At 43.9% G+C, this 18925-nt stretch overlaps 1 protein-coding gene across 3 annotated transcripts in view; it reads left to right on the top strand.

The window, feature by feature from the left end:
• Positions 1–18925, top strand: part of CNTNAP5 (contactin associated protein family member 5) — an 811538-nt gene that overhangs the window by 447526 nt on the left and 345087 nt on the right. For all 3 annotated transcript variants that reach the window (XM_086718348.1, XM_086718347.1, XM_086718349.1), the window contains 2 exons: positions 11992–12141; positions 14986–15157. In XM_086718348.1, the coding sequence (XP_086574474.1) occupies positions 11992–12141; positions 14986–15157 (322 nt within the window). The remainder of the gene's footprint in view (positions 1–11991; positions 12142–14985; positions 15158–18925) is intronic.

The raw sequence follows: 18925 nt of genomic DNA, 5'->3' as shown, positions 1-18925 counted from the left end.
ATCATGGAATGATTATAGCCTGGGAAGATGGAAAGTAAAAACCAGTACCCAGGCACAGAACAGAATTCTTGCACAAGAGGAGATACAACTATCAAAGATCCACAAATCAACCAGATATCAAGGGGAATTTTTCAGTTGAGGCAAAGAGCATATTTTGAAGAGGCCCTCTCACCTCACCCCATTTAATCTCTAGGTAAAAGCAATTGTTTTCAACCATTTTGCAACTTTCATATTTCCATATAATGGCTTTGAATAGGAAGATTTCTAGAAAGAGCATTCCAAAAATACCAATTAAGCAATCCATTTTAATCAGCTATCCATTTTCCATACTTAGTAGACTTTTGGGACTGAAGATAAGGTGAAATTCTAGCGGCATAACCTAGGTCAACAGCTAGATGGGCATTTCTTTGATCGTTATTTAACATCGACTGTGTTTAAATTAAATAAGTCCTACAATTATGGTCAACACCACCCCACTTACCTTTTAGAATACATTTCAAATGGTTTCTCAAGAAACCTTGCCAAAGCTGGCCAGATGCCCCATCACATAGTCTTCTAGGTCTCTCTGATGTAGTATTTACCCGTGTGTGTGTGTGTGTGTGTGTGTGTGTGTGTGTGTGTGCATTATGACTACTATAACAAAACACCATAGACTAGGTGACTTAGGAACTTATTTTTGCACAGTTCATAAGACCTTATATCTTTTTTCTTATAAGGACATCTATCATATTGGATATGGGCCTGGTCATATAACCTCATTTTTCCTCAGTTACCTCATTAAAGGTTCTCATCTCCAAATACAGACACATTCTCAGGTACTGGAAGTAAGGACCTCAGCCTGTGAATTTGGGAAAAACTCCATTCAGCACATAACACGGTATATCAATCGTGTGTCTATTAATTGGTTATTGGTTGCTTCTCTGTCCACTAGAACATAAAGCTCCATGGGAACCAGAATACTGCCACGCCCATCACTATTTGCCCAAGGCGTAGTATAGCACCTTGCTTATCACAGGTTTTCAATAACTATTTGCCCAGTATATAAGCAACTGTCTAAATGAATAAACCAGTAAGGTTGACCTCCAAAACAATTTGGAGGGATATCATTTTAACAGTGAAAGGAGAGGTAATCGTACTTTTTTTTTTTTTTTTAACAAATGTTCATATTACCACAGTTATATGCTGCCTACTGTGTCAAACCTGGGAATGAGCTACCCTCAGGGGAAGTGCTAATTAGACAAAGGCCAGTAAAGCTACCAGAGGTGGAGAGATGGCCGGGAGAGCTGCATCATGCAGGATAGAAGTGCTCGCCCTGATTACTACTTGTGGCCAGATGGTTTTAGGCTACGACCCTGCAATTATTGGAGCTGCTCCCCAAATATCACCCCTTTTCATATAAGCTGTTTATATCTAGCCACCATCTGCACATCAAGTAAACATGATAACTTTGTGAACTTTGTCCTCTGCTTCAATTAAGTTGTCATTAATGCCTCTGTATTTGAGCTAAGATAATGTTGATGAGAGAATCCCATTAACAAGGGCAAAGACATAAATAGCCACAGGGCTGTGACTGTCACAACAAGCTGTGTGCCGGGCACAGAGTTCAAGTTTCCGAAGACAGAAAAGTGATGAGGTGTTCCAAGTTATGGGAAACTGAGAAATGCAATTGCCTGAGCTTCGAGATATCCTGCAAAGGTTGGGAATGTTTCCCAAAACAGTGATCTCTTGGACATCTGCAGCTTTTTCCAGTCTGATTAATGACAGTGGGATCATTTTATTTCTTAACTGACTCTTCCTTCCTCACCATTCACTCAAAAGAGTAACTGAGGGAGCTAGGTTTTTATTATTACATCAGATATTACACTCTAATAGTCAATCCTGATCTCACTTCCTTTGCTCTTTCCTAGTTTCTGCTTTGATAATTCCCTCATATAATTTGCATTACCTCCATTTAATTCAGGAAGGTTTTGAAGTTCCTACTCTCTGCGCTCAGACCTGAGGATTGGGGCATTAGCCACTGGGAGCCCATGGGTACAGTTGGAAGAGATGGTCTTGGGGCATTTGTGATGCAAGAGGATGTATGCTCAGGATAGTGGGGGATCATGGAGGACAGGAAGCCAGATGAGTGAGAAGGGAAAGGTTTTCTAGGGGCAGGGGCAAGGACAGCTTGTTTTGAAGAATGGATAGAATTTGGCCAAACGAAGAGGGAAGGAAAGGATGTTCCAATCCAAGGAAAGAAGTAGGAGATCTAGGAGGCTAAGACTCCATGGCTGGCTCAGGATGACTGGGTCACCGAGGACAAAGGAGGACAGACAGAAGAGAAAGCAGCGTTCTGACAGAGACATCGGAGTTGGAGCTGTATCGTGAAGGCAATAGAGAAATTATCTGTCTCTGGAGTTGAGCTTGATTTTTACCATGTAGATTTTGGAGCTGAGAATTCAAGTCAATATCACAGAAACAAGGGCTTTACCATCAACCACAAGTACGTCACATTTCCTGCCTGACTCTAGTGGATGGCAGAACCGGATGTTTTCCTTGCATACCCTGACCAAGGAGGGTCTTCAGGATCCAGGTCACCTTGATGTATAGGCTGGGCTTTAACAACTAGGAAAGGTTTGACCTGTGATTTATGGCCCAGGCACCAGAGAGAGCCCTGATACTGACACTTGGGAGTGGAGATTCAGCTGGTGAGATGCTCAATCAATCAGTGAGCATTTGGAGAGGGCAGAATGCTGTCCTGTTGATGCTGAGGGGGATACCAAAACAAGACTCAGACTCTGACCCCCAGGAACTCATCTCAGTGGGAGATGAGACTTACAGCTATGCATTAAGCATAATGCATGGTTCAACACAATAAATAATATGAACTAACTGCATAGATCAGATAGCAGATGTTATAGGGATTGTGATGGAGAAATCACTGTGTTGGTCTAGTCAAGGTAAACCTGCTTTGCTCATTTCTTGGTTTATTAACCTATTCACTCAATCATTAGGCACTTGTTATGTGCTCTGCACTGTGCTTGGTGCCTATGATAGAAAGTTAAAAAAAAAAGAAGGATGCTTCCTTGTTCTTACAGTTGAGGAGAAGAAGTTCTAAGACAAATACTGGGGATTGGAAGGTAGGGAAATGGGCTTGGTTATTGAAAGCTGGGAGTGGAGGCACCAATTAGGTAAGTGGATTCACTTAGAGCATAATGAATGCACTAGCTTAGTTACAGTAGGGAGTTTGCATAGGAGTATTGGGAAATGGGATTGAGACGATAGATGGAAATTCGATTGTCAAGCTAAGCAGTTTGAGATTCATTCTCCAAGCTCCATGACCCACTGGAAGGACATGCTGTGGGGTACTCCTTAGACAGTTCAATGTAGCGGGCTGTCCAGCACCAGAAAGAAGTCGGAGGCTGGGGAAAGAGGGAGGTCGTCACAAAATTCCCCAGCTGTGGTGATAGATAATAGAATAATGGCTGGGGAAGGAATTGGAAGAAAAATATGAATTCAATCTACCATATAGGGAAGGGTTAATAAAATTTGATAATTGATGGATAAAATGTATCCAAGGAAAACAGAACTCAGGACCTAAATCATAGCATAGTGGTACTAATAATTGTAATATGGTCTTTTACGATGTGATTTACATTTTAAGACTGCTTTATTCAATTATTTATGTATTCCCTACTTTGTTCTCACAAAAAATTGAAACTACCTTTGAACTATTAAGTTAACAGTGGACATGACAGGATGTGGGAAAATCAGCTGAATTGGGTTTTCTGGAGAAGATAAAGCCTAGAAACTTCCAAGTCAAGCTGGGTAATTCTGTCTCTATTTTACAGATGAGGAAGCAGGTGTCGAGGGATGAAGAAATCTGTCTAAATTCCTAGAAATTATAAGTGGCACGGCTTTGAGCAAGGGGTAACGGGTGAATAGAGGCATCAAGGAAATCTGTGACAAGTTATTTCCAGGGTTGGAAATAGAGTCATCAGGGATGTGGCTCTGGCCTGGGCTGAATCTCTGCATGCTGGCCTGTTGCTGTATCGACTGATGCTTAGAGGTCCTGCAACAGCCATGATGTTCCAAAGATTCTGTGTTCAAACCATCAGGAGAGACAGTGAAATAAGGTGGAATCTAAATGCAAATATCTGTTAGGCATTTGAGGACAAGAGAAATACAGAAAGATAGGGTGGGGGTGAGAGAGAGCAGCAGGGCTCTGTAGACTGAAAAATTAGTTAATGTGTCATTCTCAACCAAGGGAGATTCCCCACCCTTCCACCCCAGCCTCCCATTCCCCCAAACCTACCCAAGGGACTTTTGTCAATATCTGGAGATATTTGTGGTGCTGGGAGTAGGGGGGCTGTTACTGGCATTTGGTGAGTCAGGGGTGCTGCTAAACGTCCTACATAAGGGGCGTATTACAGAACACCCTACCCCCAACAAAGAATTATCCAGTCCAAATTATCCAGGGACAGTGTTGAAGAACTCTGCTTCTAGAAAAACCTTACTCTTCTTAAAAAAAAAAAAAAAAAAAAAAAAAGTTTAGGCCTTTCAGAATATTACTTAACTGCTCTGAGTCTCAATTCCATCAGATGTGAACTATCAGTCGCTGTGAAGTTCTCATTACAAAAAGTATACAAAATGGCTTATTAAATGCTCGGTAAGATTACTTATCTGGAAAAATAGCATCGAAGTAATGGCGATTAGCTAGAATTCCACGTCCGATCTAAGTAGACGTTCTAAGAAACAGAAGTTGAATTGTATTTTAATTCTTAGAAACTAGAAGATCCACCAAAAGCCAGGACCAGCGTTTGAACTCAGTATTGTCAAAACGGAAGTTTCCTTGTGAGAAGATGAGCTGGTCGGCCATTTTGGAGATGCTCTGGCTATAGAGTCACATATGACCCAGTGGTCAGACTCCAAGGTGCTCACTGCGAGAACTGAAAGCTTAGGTCTACACAGAAATTGGCACACATGTTCACAGAAACTCTATTTATAATACCCCTAAATGAAAACAACCCAGATGTCCATCACCAATGAATGGAAAAATAAAATGTGAGATAGCCATACCATAGAGTATATAATTCAGCAATATAAAAATATCCTGACACAAGCTACAGCAAAGGATGAACCTTGAAAATGTGTTAGATGACAGAAGCCAGTCATAAAAGGGAACCCGATGCACGAATTCATGTATAGGAAATGCCAAGGATGGGGAAATCCATTCAGACAGGAAGCAGAGTAGTAGTTGACTAGGGCTGGAGGTGAGGGGGGTGAGGAGATAGGGGAGGAGGTACCTATATGTTATAACATTTCTGTCGGGCGTTACAAGTGTTTTAAAATTAATTGTGATGGTTGCCTGACTGAATATACTAAAAAAAAAATGACTTCTGCATTTAATTTTTTTTCATTTTTTTAAATGTTTATTTATTTTTGAGAGGGCAGGGGGTTGGAGGGCAGAGAGAGAGGGAGAGAGGGAATCCCAAGCAGACTCCTAACTGGTCAGCATAGAGCCCAATGCAGGGCTCAATCTCACAAACCCTGACATCATGACCTGAGCTGAAATCAGGAGTCAGACGTTGGACCGACTGAGCCACATGGGCACCTCTTGAATTGTGCATTTTAAATAAATGAATTGTATGGCACGTGAATTTTATCTCAATCAAGCTGCTCCAAAAATACTAATAAAGAAAAGCAAAGTTGCATTCAATGACAGAAGATAGAACTTTGCAGAAGTAATTGGCCATCAGTTCCTGCAGCAGGGGCATTGTTGGCCTAGGAGGGGTGGAGAGAGAGAGCAGGAGCTCAGCCTGGTTCTCCGGAACCCACCCCCCTCCCTTCAATTCTGACTCCACCTCTAGTAGCCATATGACCCTGGACAGCCTCTCTGGCTTTTCGTTTTAGCATCTGTAGCGGGAGGACCATGAAACTGGGCCTCCTGGACCATTGTGAGAATTAGGAATTACACATTTAAAATGCCTGGCACATCACAGGTATTCAGCACTGTTAATGTGCGTTACTAGCTATTTTTACAATTGGCCCGTATTTCAAAAGTTCATTTGCAAGCAATGATGGAAACTGCCTTTTTTTTTTCCTTCATGGAGAAAAACTCCATGTTAAGTCTTAAGCAAGCACAGAGAAGTCTATCGAACCCTCTCTGTAAAGGAACTCGCTTATTTATTTATTTATTATTTTTTTAATTTATTGTAAAGGAGCTTTTAGACAAGTGGCTTCAGCTGAATTCTGGGACCTGGGAGCAGTTGCTTTGTTAACAAGGAGGGCCAGAAGTGGAAAAGAATGAAAATGTTTCCTATTCTTCTCAACTCAGTTTGTTAGTCTTAAAAAATAATCATAAAAGTTGGACATTTTGTTTTTAGAAACTTTGAAAATTCTAGTACTCTCTGTAAGAAAAAAAAACAACACCACACTAATCATTCCATGTCATTCCAGTATTTTCTCTTTGTAGCAATTTTTGACAAAATGCATACCATAACCACATACGCTATTTAGCCTGAGTTTTCCACTTATCTGGATATCACTTGCATTCTTGGACATTATAATTTTTGATGACTACATTATATTCCGTGTTACTAAATATGCCGTATTTGATTTAACTAACCCGCTATTGTTGGAAATACTGGTAGTTGTGAATTTTTGCTCTTAGAAATAATGGCCTCATAAACTCTCCTCCCCTTAAATCTTGGCTGTAATGCTTGTACTATTTCAGGATTAATTCTTCAGAAAAAAAATATGGGAAATGAGGTATGATATTTTTAGGGCTTTATTTTTTTTTTTTTTTTTTTGATGCCCTTTGGTATTTTGTCTTCCAGAAAGAAGGTACAAACTTACGTTGCCATCAGCAATATGAAATTGCCTGTTTCCCTCTTTCTACACTAACTGTGTTGGTTTTGTATCCATTGCCTGTCTGGCAGATGGCAAATATTTGACATCACTTTGCAGGTCAGAAAATGTATGTGTGTCATCGTCCACCAATCTTTCCAGAACCCCAATCCTGCATTTTAACCCTGGGCTCCTAAATCCTATGAATCCTTCAGGGGCCACCCTAAAGTGGCCCTGATTACCCTGTTCTACCTCCAGGAGCATTTCCCCATTGAGGTGTTCCTGGCCTCAAAGGTGGTACTTTCTCATTCTCCCCATTGAAAACTTTTCTTTCAGACCTTTCACCTCAGGGAGGTTTTGGGAGGAAAGCACTCTGACAGCATCGGTTTTCCCCAATTTGTGAACAATTAATAGCACTTAAACCTGTACCTTTAAAAAAAGAATTCTTAGAAACGAAACCTTGGAGAACTTCTAGGGGTGTTATTTGGTTATAAAAATATATATTACATATATAGCCATTAACAGAATGAAGTGGGAAGGAGGGCCCAGCAGAAAGCAGATTTTTAGAAGGGAATATGTCACTTCGTTTGCCTTGGAATCTGTTCCCAACTCAGCTCCTCTAAAACCAGCCTTGTTTTTCCAGGCTTCTTTTCATCTTCCTCTTCTGAAACCTCAGATGGTGTAGTTTCCTAACCCAGGCTGCACAACCTTCCAAGGCCTGGGGCCACCCTGAAGCCTGCCTTAATTAACCTGGTGTGGGGCCCAGGGACCTGTCTTTTCAGAAGCTCCCTAGGTGCTGCCTTTTGTGTGGTCAGCCTCAGGAACCACTGTCCTCATAATTTTCCTCTGAAGAGTGAAGATTTCACACAGGGACTCGGGACCATGGAGGAAAAGATCAAAAAGATCAAACCAAAAGGAAAAGCAGACCAAAAAGGGAGGGAAAAAAAGAGAAGAAGAAAGAAAGAAAGGAAAAAAAAAAGACAAGCAACCATGCAAACCCTCATTAAGTGACAGTGTTGAAGAAAGCGATATGGACAGTGATGTGGGAAGGGGAGGGGACCAGGCAGCAGAACACAAAGGCCAGTGTTCTGGCCTTGCCACTCCCACAGGTCAGACCTCTTGTCTCAGGCCAGTGTCATCTGTGAAATGACTAGAGGATGCATCTCTGATTAGGCAGGACACTCTGCACGCCTCCGTTCTCTTCTTACTGGAGCCCTGATGCTGAGCAGGGCACTGGTCCCTGGGGGGGGCGGTATTTACATCCTCTAAGTTGGGTTAGTTACTGACGCCTCTTCCAGCTCAAACAGTCTATAGTTTGTCTGCAGATGCAGTCTCCTGTGTTATACAAATGTATTTAAATCAGTATGCAAATGAGAATAAAAAGAAGTAAAGACCCACAGCTGGCCGTGCCCCCCAAATGCCCCTGCCGGAAGTCAAATGTTCATCGCCGGGAAACGTGTGACACAGCCCCTACCTCATTAGCAGAGTCCCCGTGGTTAGGACCCAAACTCTGGCTTTTGGGAGGAAGTACGGCCACCAGGTTGAGCAGCCCCTGGGTTCACCCCAAGCAGATGTTCAGGGCCGCAGCCAAGGCTGCCAAGAAGCTGGCTGGAAATGCAGGGGGGGTCCCTTGCATCTGGCCTGTTGTGAGCAGATGGGACCCAGCTGCCTGGTGCAGTGCAGCTGGGCTCCCAGCCTTGTGCTGCGCTGCTCCCTGGGCACCTTCTCCAACCCTATGAGGGCTCAGGGGCACACGCACTTCAGTAGCTATTCTGAGAAGCCCTGCAGACCTCTGCTCTGATTTTCAGTGCTTGCTTTCCAGCTGGTTTCTTAGGACCTGCTCCAGTAGGCTCTACCAAGTCTGATTTCTTTTACCTCCAGAAACAGCTCTTACTCTGTCCCTTGCTCTCCATTGTCACTGCTGCTACTTTGACTGAGACCCTTATCATCTGGTCTTCTGGGGCCAGTGCAAGCAGTAGGCCCCACCCATTGTGCTTCCTGCTTTGACTCCCAGCGGTCCTCTGCCACCCAGTCTTTGCACAGTGGACCTCCAGCTAGGTCATTCCCATGCTGAAGACCCTTCATGGCCTCCCATTGTTCTAAAGCAGTGGTTTCCATTCCTGACAGCACGTTAGAGTCACCCAGGGAGCTTTTAAAAAAATGCAGACGGAGGGCGCCTGGGTGGCTCAGTCTGTTGAGCATCCAACTCTTGATTTCAGCTCCGATCATGATCTCACCGTTCAAGAGATCAAGCCCCACTGTGGGCTGTGTGCTGACAGCGCAGAGCCTGCTTGGGATTCTCTCACTCTTTCTGTCTCCCTCCTTCCCTCTCTCTCACTCTCTCTCTCCTCTCTCTGCCCCTCTCCCCCCACTCTCCGTGTCTCAAAATAAATAAATAAACATTTATTTTTTTAAATGCAGATGCCTCGGGTCCTATCCCCAAAGGTTTTGATGGAATTGGCTTGAATAAAGCACTTTACACAATCATTTATCCAAGGAAATTGTGGAAACCCATTCCTTAGTTTTCCATGCCAGGTCCCTGGGTGAATGGATCCTTTCTCACTGGCTTTCTTCTTGTTCTCCCCCGCTTCTCATTGCAGACCCTGGCTTTTTTGTACAGGCTCTTTGACTCCTGGACTCTTGCTCTCTGAGTAGAGAACTCTTTGCACTTTTCAGAACTTCCCTAAACTGTCACCATCTCTGCTGTGAAGTCTTTCGGGGATCCTCCTATGCCATTAGTTAGGTTTTCTTTCTTCTCTGCTTCCATAGTACCACTCCAGCAAGCTGGGGAAGAGCAGGAGAGAGGGAGACAGAAGACCTAAAGCAGGCTCCTCACTGACCATAGAGAGCCTGATGTGGGGCTTGAACTCACAAACCATGAGATCATTACCTGAGCTCAAGTTGGACGCTTAACCCACTGAGCCACCCAGGCGCCCTGCAGAGGACAGTATTGTAAACTTCACTGCGTGCCTCTTCCATTTAATGGTAGCCTATAGACATCATGTGATATGTCTCTCCATCACATGGTGATGGTACTCTCCATACTTCACAAGCCAGGGACCATTTTATAGTTGCTCTTCTGTCCATTTGTTTTAGCTAACATCATTGTCTGCTTATGATGCGACATGGACCGTTCTACATGCACTACCATATTGACTACTGTATAATTATCGCAACAGCCTAGAAGTCATTTCCCCCACGTTGCAGGGGAGAAAACTGAGGAAATAAGAGGAGGAAAACAACTCCGCACATAGCAAGACACAAGAAATGTCTGAGTGGAGACGTGTGACTGTGTGCTTTTGTCACAGACACATCTTTGTGACCAGACTGATGAATAAGACTGTGTTTCCTCGAGCAAGTACTTGGCACCAACAGAGTCTTTTTTTTTTTTTTTAATTTTTTTTTTCAACGTTTTTTTTTTTTATTTATTTTTGGGACAGAGAGAGACAGAGCATGAACGGGGGAGGGGCAGAGAGAGAGGGAGACACAGAATCGGAAACAGGCTCCAGGCTCCGAGCCATCAGCCCAGAGCCTGACGCGGGGCTCGAACTCACGGACCGCGAGATCGTGACCTGGCTGAAGTCGGACGCTTAACCGACTGCGCCACCCAGGCGCCCCTTGGCACCAACAGAGTCTTAATAGCTGATAGATTTTTTTAGAAAGAAACTATTCCCATCTTCATGACTAATTCCCAGTACAGTTTTCTTAGTAAGGTAGGCTGGCAGGGTAGTTATGCACCAAAGACATCTGAGGCAAAAGAACAAGATAGGAATTACCTTTTAAAAAAAATTATCATTATTATTTAGAGAGAGAGAGAGAGAAAATGAGGGCACAAGTGGGGGAGGGGCAGAGGAAGAGAGAGAGAATCTTAAGCAGGCTCCACACTCAGCAGGGAGGCTAACAGGGTTTGATCCCGTGACCCTGCGATCATGAACTGAGCTGAAATTGAGAGCTGGACCCTCAACCTACTGAGCCATCCAGGCACCCTTGAGAGAATTACCTTTTAATAAACACTCAGGATGCCTCCACCTGTCCTAGGACATTTCCTGTCTGATCTCAATGGATCCTCTTAACAAGGACACAGAGTAGGAATTATGATCTTTGCAGACAATAAAGCCAGACTTCAGGGAAGGTAGGAATAGCCAGTGTCACCTAATTAGTTAAGGAAAAATGTTGAGATTGAGCTAGTGTATTACCTGTCTCCAAAGGTAGACGGCCTTCACCTGGCACATCACTAGAATCTGGCTTTCCTCATCTACTTTTGCCTTTAAAAATAGTTTATTTTTAATTAAAAAATTTTTAACTTTATTTATTTATTTTGAGGGAGAGAGGGTGTGCAAGCAGAGGAGGGGCAGAGAGATAGAGAGAGGATTCCAAGCAGGCTCTGTGCTGCCAGCACAGAGCCCGGCACAGGGCTCGAACACAGGGCTGATATCATGACCTGAGCTGAAACCAAAAGTCAGACACTGAACCTACTGTGCCACCCACATGCCCCTTACTAAAAAAGAAACATAAGGCATTTGCAGGAAAATGTGAGAAAAACAAATCACCTATAATCCTACCACACAGAGATAAAATCACCATGGGCATTTTTTTGTAAGTTTATATATTTTGAGAGAGAGAGAGAGAGAATGAGCAGGGGAAGGGCAGAAAGAGAGAGGGAGAGAGAAGATCCCAAGCAGGCTCTGTGTTACCAGCACAGATCCTGACACAGGGCTCGAACTCACAAACCGTGAGATCCCGACCTGGGCGGAAATCAAGAGTCAGATGCTGAACCAACGGAGCCACCCAGGCATGGGCATTTTTAAGTTTTTTTCCTTTCAACCTTTTACTTTGCATTTATAGCAAGAGGTCAGTTCATTTGGCAACACCTGTAGGTGTAATATACAGACCAATTTGTGTTTTGCCCTTTTGTTTTGAACTCAAATGTATCAGACATTGTTCAGCCACTTTGAAAAAAAAAAGAAAAGTGAAATGGTAAAGAGAGGAGGGAAGGTGAGGCTTATGGGTCTGCTGGGGGTTTGGTTTAAGCAAAAGGAGACACGGGGAGGCTGCTGAGAGCACGGGTGGAGCACGGAGCCCGGCAGGTGAGGAGGATGAGCCCCGCTGGCTCCAGAACTCCCCAGTCAATCATCCCTACTGCCTTCCCTGTTGCTTTTGCAGGCAGCAGCTTGAATGATGGCTTGTGGCATTCAGTCAGCATCACCGCCAGAAGGGACCGCATCACTCTTACTCTGGATAATGATGCAGCATCCCCGGCCCAGGACACCACTCGCGTACAGATTTATTCTGGAAATAGCTACTACTTTGGAGGTAAGTTCCCCAGCTTTTGAAAAATAAAGGATGGAGGGAGAATGCAATGGACAATTATTTTGCTCTAATCATTCCTTTTTTTTTTTTTTTTGGCAATTAGACCATTCACACACACACGCGCGCACACACACACACGCGCGCACGCACACACACACACACACACACACACACACACAGGTACCCAATCCCAAGCACAAAATAATGAGAAGCAAACTTTCTGACAGCTGTGCAGATATAAACTATCTAGGTCAGTGCAGAGGGGAAAAAAAAGAAAAAAAGAAAAACTTTAGCTATAAGAGCTGGTGTTATGTAACATGTCCAAAGGAGGTTTTTGTAGCCATGCCAAGCTCCGTGATCACGTTGGGAAGGAGGAAGTCAGCTGAAAACTTGGAGGATGTGTACCAACAGTCAGCAGTACCTGCGAAAGGAAAAATCCAGATGGGAAGGCAGGGAAGGCACAGCCAGGATCCTCAGCCATATAGGCTACTCTGCCGCTTTGCGGTCTGAATCCCCCGTCTGTTTGTTCCTTCCCGACATCCCTGGAGGCCATGCCCGTGGAGTAGGGCTCTAAAAATGGGGAAGGTCTAGAAGTCCTGTGAACTTGTAGCTCCAGTGGAGCAGGTGACACAGGCCCAGCTGTCCCCATTTCCAGGTGAATCCTAGAAACATTCCCAATGACAAAGACACGGGGCATCCTGGAAAGGATGAAAACTACATGATGAGGAATTCACTACCTTTTTATAGATGCATGTGCAGTTTTATTTAGTTTTTTTCCCCAAGTTATTTCTTTCCTTAAAAATCTTAGTATCTAATTTTTTAGTCATGTGTTTGTATCATAGAAACAGTCTCTAGAGAGTAACGTCAAAGAGCCGTCTGACCTTGAGGAAGACCCTGATGGTCCCTGAACTTCCTTATCTAGGACATGGAGAAACAAAGCCAGACTGCTGGAGAACTTCAACAGGGTCAGGGTTACATGCTTGCAAATAGACACACGGGCTGCGCCTTTTGTAAACACGTGTATGGGCTGGGCCTCTTCTCCTGTTGCTAATTCTTCCTCCATTAGGAAACTGAAGGGAAGTGTTTGTGTAAAATTACAAAGTGCGGTCTCTCAAATAGACTTTGCAAATCACTTCTCTCATGGCACTGACACACGGTTAAGTTTTGAAATCCAGAAGGGGCTTTGCATAAGTGCATTGTACATAACAAGGTATCCTGGAAGGGAAGCAGCATAGAGCAATACTGTTGTGGTTTGATTTTTTAAGGCCCGACCAAAACCCTCTGTCCTTCACTCTAAATCCCCACGTCTGCAAGGACAACAGATTCCAACAAGAAAGGAGCTCTTCCCTTGCCTCTAAATGTCGTATGTGTCTTACGCCATTTAATTAGTGCAGGAACTTTGTAAAGTAGGCGATTGTAGCCCCATTTCACAGACAGTAAGACTGTTGTTTGCTGAAATGAAATAACTTGTGTAAACGTTAGAATCAGGACCCTCCCCCAGGTCTGTGTTCTCCGCAACCTGCTGCATTGGGACAGCAAAGGGATGCTAGCAAACGTAGCATAAAGGCAGCAGAAGAAGGGTCTTGGGGACCCTAAGATACATTTCACAGACTGCATAATTCTTGCATCACATGCAGTGTCTCATCAACAAAGAGAGAAAAGCATTCTTGTATTTGTTTCTGAGGAAAGTGATGTTCGATGATTACGGCATGCAGAATGCCTCAAAGACGAAATGTCTGGCTTCCCCCCAGTTAAGGGGGCGCTGGGTTTACAAGGCCGAGACTTATCTGCGATTTGAACGGCATTTAAGCGAGCGCCCCACACGTAGACCATAAACTTAAGGGAGGTGAAAAATGAGCCTGAGCAATAATAGTCAACTTACATAAATTCTCTCTACAGTTTCAATTAGAACTTGTAGGAATCTCTCTTCGTTTTATGGTGTGCCTGTGAGCTGTTAAGCAGCTGCTGGGCATCAGCCCAGCAGTGACTGTCTATTAGAAATGGCTGAAATAATTCCCAATTATTTATGGGTTATTGCCATGTTTTCAAGCTTGCATTCCCATATGCTCTGAACCTATTAAAACCCATCGGGATGGAGCACAAGCGCTCATATACCTACATTGCCGTGTACCTGTCTTAATGAGAAGTGCCCTGATCGCAAGCTATGCTAAATCAGCGTAATGCAGTGTTTTTTTAAGGAACACCCTTTAAAGAGGTACGGTGTTAACCTTTCAGTGTGCTATTACAGCCCTATAACTAGGTCCATTTAAGCTCGTAGTTCCTTTGGCGTCTGCGTTTGCTTTGCGCCTCGCTTCAGAATTCCAGTTCTGTTCCTGCTTGTGTACCTTTCTCAGGAACTAAGCCTGTTAATGCCAACAATTAGCCAGACGATTACTCTGCCACCATCCTTACCCAAACCATAATTTCCTTTGAAAGTGTAATTGAGAATTGAATTGTGCATTTAGAGCGTGTTTCGAGACAGAACCCAAACTCCCAAGTAGTTATAATATGTTGCCTCTTGGGATGAGTGAAATACACCATGCGACTGGATGGTTGGATAGTTTACCGACAGGCGAAAAGAAAGAGGGACCAGGTGAATGTTACAGTATCGGTGTTCCCTTTAACGCATGTTGTTTTCTGTTCCGTACAACGATTGAGTATGCCCCGTTTTATACCAATTCTGTCCCTTCTTTGAGAATGCTAGGATTTCCAACGAACATGTGTGCACTGCTGTGAATGAAAAAGCCCCCAAAACAATTAGACCTCCAGGTCCTCCATCAATAGGTCGCCAAAGCAATGACTGATCATTTCAGTATTCTTCCTCATTTTTTTTTCTCTGTCCCACAGGGTGCCCCGACAATCTCACCGATTCCCAATGTTTAAATCCCATTAAGGCTTTCCAAGGCTGCATGAGGCTCATCTTTATTGATAACCAGTCCAAGGACCTCATTTCAGTTCAGCAAGGTTCCCTGGGGAATTTTAGTGATTTACACATTGATCTGTGTAGCATCAAAGACAGGTAATTATTGTCTCTTCTCCTCTGTTCTCCCACCCCCTTCCCATTCTCACTGTTCTAAATATGAGTTTCTTTAAGCAAAATTCTAATCCACTGACATTAGCCACATTAGACATAATTGAGTTGCCTAATGGAAAATATTTCTGAAAGGATTTCAGGCCCAGAGAAAAATCGTTTAAATTAGTTGAGTCTCTCTTCATGTTGACTTGCAGTAAATGGGATATGCAAATTAAATCAAAATACAAATTTGTGACAGGATTAAAATTGTATGCATAAACAACATTTGATTACTTTGAAGTTAAGAGTGAAGCAAAAAGGAGGGAGGGATTACTTTGGTCTTAAGCCATTTTATTCTTTAGAGCAGGGAGCATCCTTTCTAACAGGGGCAGATGAACATCAGGCCCTCAGGGTCTAGAACAGAGGTTCGTGTGGTCCAGTGGTGAGGTGACCCCTGGGGCCACTGACCTGTGGCGTCACCTCCAAACCATGGCTTCTTTGACGCAGAAAAGAGCAGGTCCCCCATGGAGAGAATCAGCATTTAATACTGTGCAACCCACAGATGCGGCACAAGTTCAGTTTCTTTCTTTATTTCTTCCGGGCTCCAACTCCTCTTACATTTAAAATTTCTAGCTTCAAAGACACACTTTGGAAAATTAAAGAGGACCAGTTCTGAGTTTTCAGCCAGGCTTAGCGTGCTCTCCACGTTTTATCTCTAGCACTTACCTCCTTCATTCTTGTGGTTACAGTCATCTTCGTCGATATATCGTTCAACAAATGGGTGAATAATAGGTGTGAAGTGCTTGCCCATGTGTTGGTGTTACAGGGTCTCTGCTCACGTCCCATCATGGAATAAATGAGCCATTATGATAAAATGCAATAAATGCCCAAGTAGTGCACCCTTATTTGTGGGACGTCTGGCAGCCGCAGCTCAGCCTGGCCGTGGGAAGAATGAGGTCAAGAAGGTTTTCAGGAAGAGGTGCTTAGCTAAGTCTTTTTTTTTTTTTTTTTTAATGTTTATTTTTAAGAGAAAGAGCACCAGCAGGGGAGGGACAGAGGAGGCGGGGGCAGAGGACAGAGGCTCCGAATCAGGCTCTGCGCTGATAGCAGTGAGCCTGATGTGAGTCTCAAACTCACGAACCATGAGATCATGACCTGAGCCCAAGTCTGACGCTCAATAGACTGAGCCACCCACGTGCCCTGGTGCTGAGCTAAATTTTAAAGGACGAGCAGACTTGGCTGAGGCGTGATGAGGGGTGCCGGTGTACGATGGGTCCTCTGGATGTAGCATGGGGAGTGGCAGAGAAATAGGAGAGATCATGGCTTGCAAGCATTTCAACAGTTCCAAGTGCCTGTTTTCCATTGTTAAATATTGGGATGCATTTTATAATCCATGGCGCATCATCATTCAATTGGCAACATGTCTTTCTTAGTGGCATATAAACTAAGGGTATATGTTAACAATGACTAGTGCCTTAGGGTCAATAAAACATAGCTCAGTGGATATGGAAGGTCACTGTGATGGAGTACATGGTGTGCACATGGCTAGAGATTGGGGCCGTTAGGAATTATGAAGAAATTTGTGTGCCCATGGAACGTGGCCCCGTGTGCTAAGTGACAATCAGGAAGGAAGGTATCAGATTTGCTTACAAGAAAGAGTACCCAGGAAAAAGGGAGAAGGATGGATGGATGGAGAACCAGCCTGGAGCTAGGAAGGGAACCACCCCCATCCATGGGGCACTGATGAGAAGTAACAGGTGTTTCTCCTCAGCGGCACAGCAATCAGCTCTGTAGGTTGTAGTCTCCTCGGATGCTCCGAATGACCAATATAATTTGATGGAGTTTTATGTGCATGTTTCTCTGTTAATACCACTACACATGGGATCCTCAACAAATCACACAGACTTCCTGGCTCTTCTGCTTCATTTTTTTTCTATTTGACCAGCTGGATAAGTGGGTAATAAAATGTGTGCTTCATTAGAATGTGCTACTTTAGCGATCTCAGAATAAAGGGTACTACACGGAATGGTTGCCACCCCGATAGTCTTTATTAACGATGAGGGGGAAGCATGCGACTTCATCAGCCAGCACAGCCTTTCGCAAAGTGTAGTTCAACAGAGGGAACATTCATCAATAGGGATCTCTTATGATACCTTAATTTCTAATCAAGGACGCTCTCATTATTTTCGATTACATGAAAGTCATTACCATCTATACTGCATCATTACTTTTGTGTAATTGTAGTCTGTATAATTGTATTACATACAATTGTGTTTTGGTTAATTGTATAATAAGGGATTGTGTTTAGTTTAGTGAGTAAATGGCACGTTTTTCTTGATTTACCAGACATTGCCTCTAACAGAAGGGGATACTGTGGTAGAAGGCTTTGGTTGATTAATTATTTCTTGAACTTATATTTAAAATTTGTTGGAGAGGGGCAGAGGTTCAAAAGCAGGTGGTTCTGAGTTTTGTGTTGCATTTTTAACATGTTGATCAACTAAACTTGATTTAAGGGCAAGTGCAGAGTTTTTGTCTAGAAAGAACTTGCCATTTGGGGATGGGGTGGGGTGTGCTAGAAGAGGTGAAGGTGGAGAAGTTTGGCTGTGTTTTTGTTTTGTTGTTTTTGTTTTTTTCTGGCTGTGTTTTTTGTTATTGTTTTTTTTAAAGTTTATTTTGAGAGAGAGGATGTGGCAGGGGCATAGAAAGAGAGAGAGAGAGAATCCCAAGCAGGCTCCATACTCTCAGCACAGAGCCCACTGTGGGGTTTGAACCCACAAACTGTGAGATCATGACCTGAGCTAAAATCAAGAGTCCGATGCTTAACAGACTGAGCCATTCAGGCGCCCCTGGCTGTGTTTTTTTCTTAACTATGCTCCTGTCTGGAAAGTCCAAGGAGGGCAGCCTTTGATCTGGCCTGAGAGTCTCTTCTCTCCCTGGCCAAATTCTCTTCCCTTTCCTCGTAGGCTTTAAAAACCCAGTCCTCCCCCTGGCCTTTCAGTGGTTGTCTGCCCCACCCCTCCCTGTTCCCTTTCTTTTCCCTCAAAGCTAGCTGACCTGGCTGGCCAGAAGAATCCAGCCCTCTCAGTGACCCATAAGGCTCTCAGTGCTAATCACTCTAGGAAAACCAAGGTGGCATTCACAAACATTCCAGGATTCAAAGTGCTTCCTCCCATGAGGGTCCCTGAAGCATGAGCAAATTCACAAAATGCTCCTGAGACCATGCTTAGGTAACAGCTGGGAGGGTCCATTCTCATGGATTAAGGAGCCTAAACTAACAGTTTGCATTTCAGCCATCTCTATGATGGGCAAATTACCAAGTCTTCTGGCTTCTCTGGAAAGAAGGAGGCTGAGCGATTGGCCTGACCCCCAGTTCTGGCAGCAGAGACTTCTGACTTTAGGAGGTGCCATCAGTAAAATTGCTGAGTGGCTGGCAGTCCAGGGATGGACTGGGAGAAGGAGGTAGAGCACCCTTGTGGGAACCACATGTGGGGCCAGAATGGAGCATTCCCAGCAAATCCCGTGCACTTTCCATAGTCTTTCTAAACCTCTCGACTAGAATGTGCATCCACTATACCTCACTTTGCGGGCTGAATCTTCAACCTCATGTTTTCCGCACGCCAGACCAATGTTCTTCGAGATCCACACTTACCTCTTACAGTCTTCTTGGACTTAAAGGAGGCAGGACATGATATTTTAAACCACACAAAGCAAAGTCACCCCCAATAAATGCTTTGCTCCATGAACAACTTCATCATACCCTCTGGTACTCAACCT

Source organism: Puma concolor, chromosome C1 (genome assembly GCF_028749965.1).
Source record: "Puma concolor isolate L17-30 chromosome C1, mPumCon1.1.hap2, whole genome shotgun sequence".
In the NCBI taxonomy this organism is placed as follows: Eukaryota; Metazoa; Chordata; class Mammalia; order Carnivora; family Felidae; genus Puma; species Puma concolor.
Note: the sequence above shows the minus strand (reverse complement) of the source record. Positions and strands in the feature narration are given on the sequence as shown.